The sequence below is a fragment of the Arvicola amphibius genome, chromosome 4 (assembly GCF_903992535.2).
Source record: "Arvicola amphibius chromosome 4, mArvAmp1.2, whole genome shotgun sequence".
Lineage (NCBI taxonomy): Eukaryota > Metazoa > Chordata > Mammalia > Rodentia > Cricetidae > Arvicola > Arvicola amphibius.
This window is the reverse complement of record NC_052050.1, coordinates 45,499,798-45,511,615: the sequence shown is the minus strand read 5'-3', so window position 1 is coordinate 45,511,615 and position 11,818 is coordinate 45,499,798. Positions and strand designations below refer to the sequence as shown.

Below are 11,818 nucleotides of genomic sequence, written 5' to 3'. Positions count from 1 at the left end.
GCTCTGGGTGCCTTGGCCTGTTCCCACCATGTGAACAAGGCAGACTGCTCTCAGCACATGGATGGAGCTTAGGACCGTGGTCCTCGCCAGTAAAGAATGAGTGGAGACTGGATGCCGGGGGGCTCCCTAAAGCTGGGGGCCCATCCTCAGTTCCCCCACAGAAATGTAAGCATCTTGCTTTGGGGGAGGGTAAGGAATAGGCCTGGCTGTTATCAGGCAAAAGGCTGCTTTTTTTCTAACCATTCTAGATTTGAGCAAGGGACCTTACCCAGCCTTTACTTGCCTTTCAAGTTCAACTCTGGCTAGAACTAAACCTGTTCCCAGGGTCACGGAAGGGCAGTCACCAGGCCATGTGGGCCAAGAGTCCATGTGGGGAGGTATGGGAATAAGGCCAGGGCTCACTGTTCATTCTGTTTCGCAGTGTTGGGGATTGAGTGCTGGGGTTCCTCCATGCTAGGTAAGCTCTCTACCACCGAATTACAACCCCGATCATTTAAAAATCCAGTGCTTTTGAGACCCTAGCTGAACTTCCTGGTCTCTCCAAGTCTGAGTTTCTCGGGAAGATGCTGAGCAAGTGGACTGGCTTGTGATTGGCTCCTCCCACCTGAGTCTAGGGCGTTAGGGAGGCTGACAGTGAATGCAAATTACCGTCCCATCGTCTTCTAGTTTTCCAAATAGCTCTCATCCCCCTCCCATCCTTTTGTCTTTGCAGTTTAATCCATTTTCACTCCGTTAGTGTTGAGTGGGACAGAAGAAACGATGCATGTGCCCAGTCTGGCACAGGTACCCAGAAGTCAGTCTCTATTTAGAAAACATTTTTGTACACGTCTGTTGAGCCCATTTTAATTAGTTTTTGTATAGATGGGCTTGCTTTAAGGAGTTGCATTGAGACCTGATCTAGCTGTTTTCTCTATCCCAGGCTTTAGGAAGGGTTTCAGTGAATCAGCAGTACATTTTAAAATTTTAATCCATCCACTGCCATCTCAATATAGGTTGGGATGCGGCGATTGTGGTCTTTGGGTCAAGAGTGGCTCCATGAAAATTCTCATGTTGATTATTTTAATGCTGAAGTAGTAGATGTCACAGGGAAACCGTGAGTTTTTATCTTCTGCCAGCAGCAAGGACAAAAGGCTAACAGTGGTGGCCTTGGAGAGAAAACACTCCAAGGAGGAAGGGATGGTGGTGGGGGAAGGATGGAACTGGACTAAGAGGGAAGGAAGGACATAGACACATACCCCCCAACACACACACTCCAGGGGAGGGTTTTCTAGAAGCATTAGAAGCATTTATATTTTGAGTATTTTTCTGCCTTCTTTGGGTTGAGAATGTGAAACTCCCAGGCTGGGTCAGTGAGCACGAGACAGGGTGGGAGCCTTGTTTTCCATTGAAGAGCAAACATTTTAATGTAGGGGATCTGTGTGCCCATGCTGAGAAAGAACCTGGAGGCCAATAGGGGCTTCAAGGAAATCTCAGAGCTGCGTGAAGCCCAGCTCCTGGGCTAGCCTGGGGCAAACAGGACACTGCTCCGCACTAAGGGGTCACTCAGCTCTGCAGGGTTACACATGGGGTTCGATTTCTTCTCACCGTTAATACAAAGAATGCCCTTTGTTGCCCCACTGAAATTTCAGTGCACATAGGAAGGCCCTTCCAGCCCAACCCAAGACCCAAGCAAATCTAAACATGGGGATGACCAGGGTGGGTGGGTAGGGCAATAAATAAGGGTGGGGGTGCTGAGTGAGGTGGTAGATAAGGGGGCTTTCTGCCCAAGAGGGTGCAGTAAGGCACTAGGTGGGGGTAAAGCACACTCAGTCCCCAAACACTGGTTTGTTGAGTTGGTCAAGGCCATCAGGGTGCTTGTGAGGCCTCAAGAACCTTCAGAAAGGAGCCAGGGAGCCTGGCCCTGTCTTCTCTCTCCGAATCTTCCTCCGGAGGGTCTACCTCAGCCTAGGGATGCCAGGTGACCACATCAGCAGCGGGGAGTTGTCCATGTATGTCTTTTACCTTTGACAGAGAAAAAGACCACTTAACAGTGAGTGGGGGTGGCTTCCTCCCCAGTGACCACCCAAATGAAGCAGATGTGAGGGCAGGCCCTCCAGGGCCCAGGGGAGCCTGCATATGAACCTTCACTGTCCTCCACGCTGTGTGCACACACTGTCCTCCATGCTGTGTGCACACACTGTCCTCCACGCTGTGTGCACACAGACTTGTTATTCTGTGCACCCATGCTTCAGTTTCTTCAAGGCATTGACCTCTAGCCCCCTGTAGGGTCACTGCTGCTATGCCCAGACTCAGTGTTGGGGCCGGAACTATTGTATCCTATAGAGGACTGCAGGAGGCTGAAGAGAAGGGACAGGATCCACTCCCCAGACTTGCCTACTCTTGTCTCCCTCTCAGCGCCTTGTGGTTTTGGGGGACCATGGAACAGGGAATGGGATGGTTAGTGGGGTGAACACCGGCTATTTGAAGGCGGCCCTAAGGGGCTCATCAGATGCTGTTGCATGTGTGTGCCTGTGGGTCGTCGGCCAGGGTGCCCAGCCTAGCTGGGGCTGGTATTTAAAGGAGTCAGTGCCTCCTCTGGTTTGAGAATGAGAGGCACCTCGTCATGATGCTCCCGTGCTGGGCCAATGAGTACAAGGCAAGGTGAGAGCATTGTTTTCTCCACCTACCGCAGGTGTGCATCAGGGCGCCCAGAAAGCCAGCCTTGGAGGTGGTAGGCTCCTTATCTGGAGGATAAGGTCAGACCCCACTCCCCTGTTCCCAGGCCAGGAACAGTGAGGAAGGACTGCCTGCAGCTGTCAGGAGCAAGGGAAGACTGACAAAGGACAGAAACAGAAGATGGTGGCACCATTCTGAGTCCCTCGGGTTAGGGCTGGGTCTGGCTGGCCTTTGTTCCCCACTGCCTGGCATAGAGCTCAGTAGTATGAACTGAAAATGCCATCGGTCACTCAGGGAAGGAGGAGGGGATAAAGATGCTGCCGGACAAGCAGAGCCAAGGCAGTACTCACCGGGCACCCTAGGCTCAGGCCGGGGTTGGGTGCCTCCCTGTGGGTTTGGGGCACTTGTCCCAGTCTCACTGGCCAGGCTGCTCTGGCTGCCTGAGAGACGGCTGGGTGGGCAGGCAGGCCCAATCCTGGGTGACTCCATGACGCCACCTGCAAGAGACATGTGGATGGGAATGGAGATGTAACTGAGCTCGCTAGCAAAAAGCCAGCTAGATTTTATCTGGAGTTGTGGGTGATAACTATGGATCGTCTGCCCAGCAGTCCCCACCCACATGCCCACCCGTTCCAGCCAGTCCTCTGCCCTCTGCTGACTGACCCAAGATACACTAGAGCAATAGAATGGGCTCTTTCCCTAGGTAACCAATTACTGATATGAAAATTGGCAACTGGTAACTTTTCCCCCTTCACAGTGAGGGGTGGGGAAGGACTCTGTGTGTCTGTAACTCAGTGAGGGGAGGATGTATCAAGGTAACATTTGCTACCTTTACTACTAAGACCCTGGAGCCACCTTGTGTGTGCATTTGTGGTTTTGTGCGCGAGTCTTGAAACTGGAGTGGGGAGGGAGAGACCTTGAGGGAGATGGGAACTAGGCGATGCACTTACAGCTTCTAGAAAAGCACAATGGGGTGGAGAGTGGATCAAAGGTGCTTGGCACTCTGGGTTTGATCCCCAGACCCACATGGCGGAAGGAGAAAACTGACTCCCATAAGTTGTCCTAGGGCCTTCACACATGCGCTGTGGCCTCCAAGCCAATAAATAAATAACAACAAAACACAGAAGAGGAGGAGAGCAGATGACGTGGCTCTTCAAGACGGTCCCACTCAGCTGAGAGCCGGCGCAGAGGGAGGAGACAGGGGCCACTATGTAGAAGGAGGGAGAAGCCCATTGGCAGGGTTGGCAGGCAATTTGTACAGCATTCTCCAGGTGGAGCCTCGGGGTACCTGGTGCCAAGTCCAAGACTAGTTCTCACCTCTTGCCTCATTTTCCAATACTGACCACTTGGGAAACTGTTGAGGATTCCAAAGGCACATTAGGGCTCAGTGAGAAAGAGCATCATAGTCCACTAGTAATGTCTGCCGTGGCACCGGGCAGAGAGGTGGTAGTGTGTGTGCCAGACAGTTGCTACTCTGACTAAGCCAAATCTTCATTCCCAACAAGGATTCCTGCTGGGTCATCTTTGGCCTAAGGTCATAGTCTTAGCTACAGGACAGCACCTTGAGGCATTTTATTCCAGTTCGGGACAGATATTGTTGGTTTTGTCTTGTTGAGACAGGGTTTCTCTGTGTACCCCTGGCTGTCCTAATGATCCACCTGCCTCTGCCTCCTGAGTGCTGGGACTAAAAGCATGCGCCACCACCGCCCAGCTTGGGGCAGATATTATAAAGCTTCCTCTATCCACGGCAAAATCAGCCTCCCTGGAACTTCCTTCGAAGTTCCTAGTTCTGACCCAAAAGGACATAGACACCCTTCCTGTGCTCAAAAAGAGGAAAGTCTTCCATTTTCCTTTCCCTCTCTGTTCCTACCTCATTGCCCAGGTTAACCCATGCCAGGAGTCACAAAATGGGCTCAGCATGAGGAGGGACTCTGGAGATGGCCTGGCCTGCTCCACCTCATCTGTGTTGAGGAGAAGGCAGTGCTGTCAGGAGGTGATGGCACGTGCTGGGGACGCCACTGCAGTTATTCGGCAAAGGATGGCGGCTCAGGGAACTGTACCTGACTTCCTAATCCCTTTGCTGTTCACAAGGCAAACTGAACAGTGTTGACCAGGGTGTTCCCTAGGAAGAGTGTGCAGAGGGAGTGACCTGTGTCTTGTCCTGCCCTTCTCCTCACATAGAGAGGAGCCTGGCCTCCCTGGTTCTGCTGAGCCTCTACGCTCATTCCTTCTTATGGACATAGGGACACTTTGTAGACACCAGTGGAGAAGCTGCCACCAAAGAAACCAAAAAGCCACTCAGCATCTCCGGCAGCAAACAGCTGACTTTCCACACTTACCCGAGTCCCCTCTAGGCTTGTCACCTTTTGTGCCCTTGACCGCAGTGGGCATGGCACTGTCCTCCAGGCTAGAGGAGCTGAGATCCGAGTCGCTGTCACTGGAGACCACTGGAACAGACAAGAGCAGGGAGGGCATGGTTATTTTCTGCTGCTTGGACAGAGTGGGCCAGTGTAGGCTTCCCTCTGGCCACCTGCCACTACCAAGTGGCCAGGAATTTGTTAGTTCTTTTGTTTGGGGCATGAGAAACAAGAGATGGGGAACAGGACCTCCTCTCACCAGCTAAGGAGGTAAGACCTGTCGTGAGGACATGGACCCCGCATGCCTGGCACCATTAGGGAAGGTTGTTTTGCTTGGTAGGAGTGGATGGCCACCTTTGAGGTAGGCACAGGGACTCTGAGGCCTCTGGCTGGCCACACTAAACACCAAGGCCATGGCTTCATGGACAGGAAACCCACCAGAGCAGACCCTCAGGCAGCAATCAGCATGCTTTTCCAGACTGCTCTCACAAAAGCATCAGACAGAGCGGCAGGGAATTGCCCTGCCCCACCGCACAGGCAGGGCATGTGCCCTGGCAGTCAGAAGATAGACTCCTAACCCTGGAAGGCTGGCTGTGGTTCCTGACTGCTTAACGGTCATCAGCAACCCAGCAGGAACTAGCCTGGGTTCTCATCAGCCACACACAGTGGGGTGTCATGAACCGCAAGGAGGGCTCTGAGCAAACACCCTCTTTTCTGTACTCGACTTCATAGTTGGCTGGTTCATCGACCGTGGGCGTTGTAATACAGGATATATTCATCCTTCAAACAGTCTATTTTAATTTGAAGCAGGGAGTACATCCGTGTGCCAGCTTTCTGAGGTGCTTCTGAGCCCGGGGGCTTCGCTGAGGACCGGCTCAGGTGGCCCAACCTGTACCATGGCCTGTGACTCTGGCTCTGTTCTTGTCACTGGAGCCTAACGACCATGGCAAATAAGACCTGGCAGCAGGATCTTCCTAGATTTTTCCATATCTTCCTTCTGCTTTTCATAGTTGCCCTGCCCACGCCTAATTCAATAGCTTCTTCAAGTTTTACAAAGTCTTGGTGTTGAGGAAATAGCCCTGGCCTCTTTTCTGACTCTCTTCGTTAATTTACATAGCATGTAACTAAGTGATAATGAAGATAATAAGTAGGTGTGGGATCAAAGGTAAACAGCTCTCTCTCTCTCTCTCTCTCTCTCTCTCTCTCTCACACACACACACACACACACACACACAGGTGCTTGACTTGGGTGGGTCACCGGCAGGAGGGCCAGAGCTGTGGCTTTCCTTTGGAATGCCAAGTGCTGGTTTGGGAGGGAGGGGATGGGGTGAGGCTTCCTCTTCCCAACACAGGAGCCAGGTTCCCTCTGGGAAGAGGAATGCAATGGCTCCCTGTCAAGGCCCGCTACCAGGCTCCAGCTGGGGCTGTGCTCTGTCTCTTGAGAGGGCAGTGAGGCACCACCAGAGAAGTGTTGGTCAATTAGGGGAATTCTTGTGGGAACAAGGGGAGGAAATGGACCCTTCCGCCTGGATCCAGGGCCTTTGTATCTTAGCTTATGCCACCTTCTGGCTGAGGGGCTCAGGTTACAAGAAACAAGTAGCCAAAGTTGGAGCTGGCTAACCATTTTAGCCTGAAGAGATTATTAGGCAACACACAGGTCTGATAGCGACATAGTGCTCGCCTTGCTTTGCCGCTCCTGTCAGTGCTACCACCGAAATGGGACAGGATGGCCTTGGATTGCTTTGTAGGCAAGGATGACTTTAAATTATGGACTTGCCTTCCTCTACCACTTACATGCTCGGTATTTGGGTATGTGCCATCGTGCCTAAGTTTCTGCTTGCTTAATGGTGTGTGTGTGCACGCATGAGTGCAGGTACCCATGAAAGCCAGAGGCATTGGCTCCTCCTAAGTTGGAGTTCTAGGAGCCAACTGACATGGGTATAGAATGGCACTTGCATCCTCTACAAGAGCAGCATGCAGGCTTAACATAGCCATTTTTCCAGCCCTCGCCATGCCCAGTTTTATGATGCTGGGCCCATACCCAGGTCTTTGTGCGTGCCAGGCAAGCACCCACCAACTGGGCACTCACCAGCCCCCTTCAGCAGAGGTTGAATCTGTTCCCTCCTCATCATCGTCACTGACTTCCTTCCTCCACCCAAGACCTCTCCTCATCCTGCCAGGATGACTGTCAGTGTGTCAGCTCTCCCTCTGCACCGGCAGGGTGTGCCAGCCAACACACATCCTCTAGAGGGCCGAGGAGGCTCATGTGCATCGCCGAGTGTGACTGTCGCTGGCCTTGCTTCCTCTGCCCCAGCCTCTTCCCCTTTGCTGCTCTGCTTCTCTCTCTCATGCCACTGGCAAGACTTCTGATTTGGCCTTTTCTGGCAGAACCAAGAGGAAGTGGGAGTGAAGAGAGATGGGGGTGGGTTCACGTGCCCCTTCATGGCTCATGAGAGTCGTAGGTAAGAACCTGACTTACATTGTAGTTCCTTTTCAGGTCTGAACTGAACATGAATCCACGGAGACCAGATCCCAAAGGCATCGTGCTGCAAACACGCTGTTTTGACTCATTGCTGGGCTGACTAAACACTAACCCCACAGGGCCCCAGTCACAGGAGGTGGGAGGCCGGCAGGAAGTGGGCTGCTGTTAAAACACCTGGAGCAAGTAGCTCCCTGTGCTCCCCTTTGGGGCAATAAAGGAACACAGGATGGGAGCTTGCTAATGGGGGTAGGACAGTACCTAGTAGGAGCTGGTGACTAATATCCACACTGGTCTCTCCGGCAGAGATATTTATGCATGATCTATCAATGCTTCCTTACCTGGAATACTCCATCTTCCTTGTGACTGATCTGGGGACTTCATAGTTAGGAGCTGGGCTGGGCACAGGGCTCTGAGATGCCGAGTGACACTTGCATTTCTTGGTGCCAATGGACAGATGCCAAGGGGCTCAGAAGGGACGGTGGGGTTGGATGTCCCAGGGGTTGGCTATGGTGTTGTCCCTTGCACTCTGTCATCTATTGTACATCTTCCAAGAGTGGGCTTGGGAGCAGGCTCAAGGTGCCAGATAGGATTTATGAGGAGTTGTATGTCTTGACCAAAAACAGCACAGCCCTGGAGGTGGGGGAGGGCACCTGTGCTGTACAAGGGTTAAAAGAAATCACAGAAACAAAACAGATCCCGGAAAGCTTCCCCCAGTTACTCTCATCTGACTCATTCTTTGTCTCCTGTGAACCCCAAAGGGATCACAGAGCAGGGACCATCCTGCTGTCTCAGACATGCGTGTCTTTCAGGCATACTGTCCCCTTGCGTGGCCTCTTTGTTCCTACCCAGGGTGTTAGCTGGGTCAGACTCTGGTATCGTGTGTGTGTGTGCGTGCATCCACAGACGCCCTAGGTTGGCGCTGGATGTCTTCCTCTGTCACCCTCTACTTCTAAGACTCAGTGGCCAGGAACTTCTCAATTCAGCGAGACTACGAGGCCAGCAAGCCCCGGGACCTGCCCATCGCCGCCTTCCCAGTGCTGGGTTTACAGGTGTGTGCCACTGTGCCAGCTTTTCACATGGGTGCCGGGCAGCAGACCTCTGGGTGCCCAGCACTGTGCCTGGGGGTTTTAAGATGGGGCTAGGCTATTGTGCTAAAGACTCAAATCCCATCTCCAATCTGCTCTCAGGAAGCTAAAGGAGGCAGCGCTGGCCAGTGGCTGGTCACTTACAGTCCCTGGGGAAACAGACCCCAAAGAGGCTGAGTACACGTAGGTCTCACAGATATGCCACCCAAGTAGCCACGGCTTCTTCCTGTGGTTAAGAAAGCAGCCTTTTCTTTCTCCTGCTCCCATAAAACCCAAACCTTGGGTAATTTGCCACCAGGAACCAATACTGCCTTTCCTCCGAACTGCCGGAAACTGCAAACCTTCCAGGGTCTAAATGAAGTTTTTGGGCTCATAAATCTTTGGCTTCTGCGCTTCCATCCTCTACAAGATGCCAGGAGCGGCAAGGGACCAGATCTGGGTCAGGTTGGGGACAAGTGCTGTATTCTGCCACGCTTTGGCTTCCCGCCAGAAGGTAGGAAACCCTGGGAGACACTCACTGGTCTGAGAGCCTGTGGGATGTATCCTCTCCCGCATAGGGCTCCACCACAAGGCGGGGGGGGGGGGGGGGAACTCCCATCTTGGTTTCCTTCACGGCCACCTGACTTCTGACTCTACTTACTGAAGGTCCTGGCATCCCTGAGATTTTCGCAGTGGATGGGCAGCTTAAAGCCAGCCAGGCCTGTTTCTCTGGGGATGGGCAGTTTTATTCCCCCTCTAGCTCATTCTTGGATGGATTTGCAATTTGACTGTCACCATGGAAACTCTTGAGTTTTGGTACATGAGGCGGGGGGTGGGGGGGGAACTCTTCCTTTTTGGAAAGTCTCCCTTGAATGTCTCACAGGACACATGTGGCAGCTGCTGCCCTGTCAAGCCACCTAGCTGGGATGGCTCAGGGGACAGGGGTGGGGGACTAGGGCCTGGGGACCTCTCCCCCCACCTCTGCTTAGCCATCACCTCTCTCCATGCTCCCAGGCACCTCTTCAAGATTCATGGCAAAAACCCAGAGACTGACCCAGCAGCTCCCTGGGTGTGAGGTCAGGCCAGTAGCAGACAAGCGTCTGCTGTCACACTCTGACTGAGAGATGGGGACACTATCCTTCATCCTGGACCACACCACATCCACCTGCCGGGTGCAAAGATGGTGGCAGGCTGTGAGCTTGGGGGCCTTCAGGAGCAGTGGCTGTTCTGCTCCAAGGAGCCCAAAGTCTTCAGAAGCTATGGGAATTAGGGAAGTAGGGAGATATTTCCAACATCCTGCCAAGAAGCAGCAGATGGTGGAAAATTTCACATACTAAAAACAACAAAAAATATTTTTAACGTAAAGGAACGACAACCAGGCCTTGGGGAGGGCACAGGCACCCCCCGTGAGTCCTCCCGGGCTACCAGGCTGACATAGCCCAGATGCAGTTGACTAGGATGGCTGTGGCACCCATAATTCAAGAATAGGTGTGTGTATGGGGGTCCCTGTTTTGGCGGCAGCAGCAGCCAGGGCTCATGGGATGCTGAAGGGGGCCTGCTGAGGCACAGACTTGGGTTTGTGTCCTGCTGTCACTTCCCAGCTGTGCACCTTTAGGCTGTTATCTGTGCTTAGTGGGGCCATGGACAAATCATGTCTCCCTTCTAGTGGCTGCAAGCATTCAGAGAGAAAAGGGGCCTACATCATAGGCTCACGGCCCTAGCATGGAGCGCGTTTCCATGCTCCGGGCCTGGGCCCACCTCACAGGGGTGAAGCTGACTCCTGAGGGAGTGTGGACCCTCAATCCATGTTTCATAGGAAGAGGAAAGCGCTGCCTGCCTTCAGGAGATGTTTAAAGACTGAGCTGGGATCTAAACCCCTGCCCGTCTCTGGGTGGGATCCTTGCTCTTCCACCTTGCCCAGTGCGTACGTGACGCCCATGCTCTTGTCTCACCTCTCAGGAACCCTCCTGTGCAGATGGTTCATCTCTCTCTCTCTCTCTCTCTCTCTCTCCCCCCATAAGGGCTCTTCTGTGGCCTCTTGAGTTTTTTGCTGCCAGAACAGGGGCCCTGGCATAGGGGGCTGTCTCATGCATGCCCACTGCCTTGGCTTGAACTCTGGTTCTGCTCTGAATAACTCTTGGCAAATACCTCACTCTGAGACTCGGTTGTCTCATCTGTGAAATGTACAGGAGGAAGAAGAGGAGCAATTCTCAATAAGACTCGATCCAGCAGGGAAAAAAAACACTATACAAGTTGATGGGGGGTCCCTTCAACCCTTCTTTCTACTGCCCAGAGCCTTCTGCCCCAGGAACAGAAGATATAGCCCGCCCATCTGGCTGCCTCCACTTCCTGCTTTTCCTGCTCTGGCCTCACCTTGCCAGGAGCTACCCCAGGGGAAGGCCAGCCCTAGTCCTAGATAAAGCCACCTACCTTTTAAAACCTTTTCGGGGGCAGTGAGGTCAGCAAAGGGGTAGTTCACCAGGCCAGCAGGACAAATGACCTTAGAGCCCCTGGGTCACCTCAGTATTGCCAGCTAGGCACCTCATATGCCTCCCTGGAAGGACATTCAAAGGGGAAATGCCAGGCCTCAGCCTGGACAAGGACTAGGGTGGAGGGTGGGAAGCCCCTTGCCATGGACATGGGATAAGTGGGCCCGAGGCTGCTCCTGGGGATGGGAGGGGAATAGTGAGCTCATCTTCTGCTTTGTCCCCATGGCTCCAGCCAGGAAGGAGAATGACCCAAGGCTGGAGGGAGCCTGTTCTCCTAGGAGGGCCCACTGGCAGCCAGAAAAGGTTCAGTGCCTACCTGTCCTTTCCTCTTGGGACCAGGTGACAGGATATCATCGTATGCTTCCAACTTGACCTCGTGTGTAGCCAGGGACGGTCACATGACCCTGTGGGATACTAGATGAGGTACTGGGGTGCTACTGGGGTGCTTTCCTTCCCGGCCCTTCCCGGCCCTTCCCGGCTGCCCCTAGAGGCTCTGAGGATGACCCCAGGCAGGAAGGGGCAGCAGGGAAGCACAGAGCTCACTGACAAGTCTGAGCTAGGGCAAGATGGGGTCCCAGTGCTGGCTTATTCGTTCACATCGATTTTAATTTTCTCTCTCCTTCAGGCTCACAGACAGATAGGAGGCACCAGCTAATGAAGACAAATCCACAGATCAATAGAAATGTGGTTGCTGGTGTGGAAACCCTGTGGTCCCTGACCTCGAATGAGGAGCTCTGGAGAGGAGACGGATGGATGGATGGATGGGTGGAT

General features: G+C 53.3%; 1 protein-coding gene across 1 annotated transcript in view; it reads right to left on the bottom strand.

Moving 5' to 3' along the window:
* Nucleotides 1-1,045: 1,045 nt before the first annotated feature.
* The window catches only part of Rph3al (rabphilin 3A like (without C2 domains)), a 145,416-nt gene continuing 134,643 nt past the window's right edge, over nt 1,046-11,818 (bottom strand). Inside the window, 3 exon segments of the mRNA XM_042055018.1 lie at nt 1,046-2,001; nt 3,006-3,152; nt 4,995-5,102. Of these exon segments, the coding sequence (XP_041910952.1) occupies nt 1,967-2,001; nt 3,006-3,152; nt 4,995-5,102 (290 nt within the window). The 3' untranslated portion in view covers nt 1,046-1,966.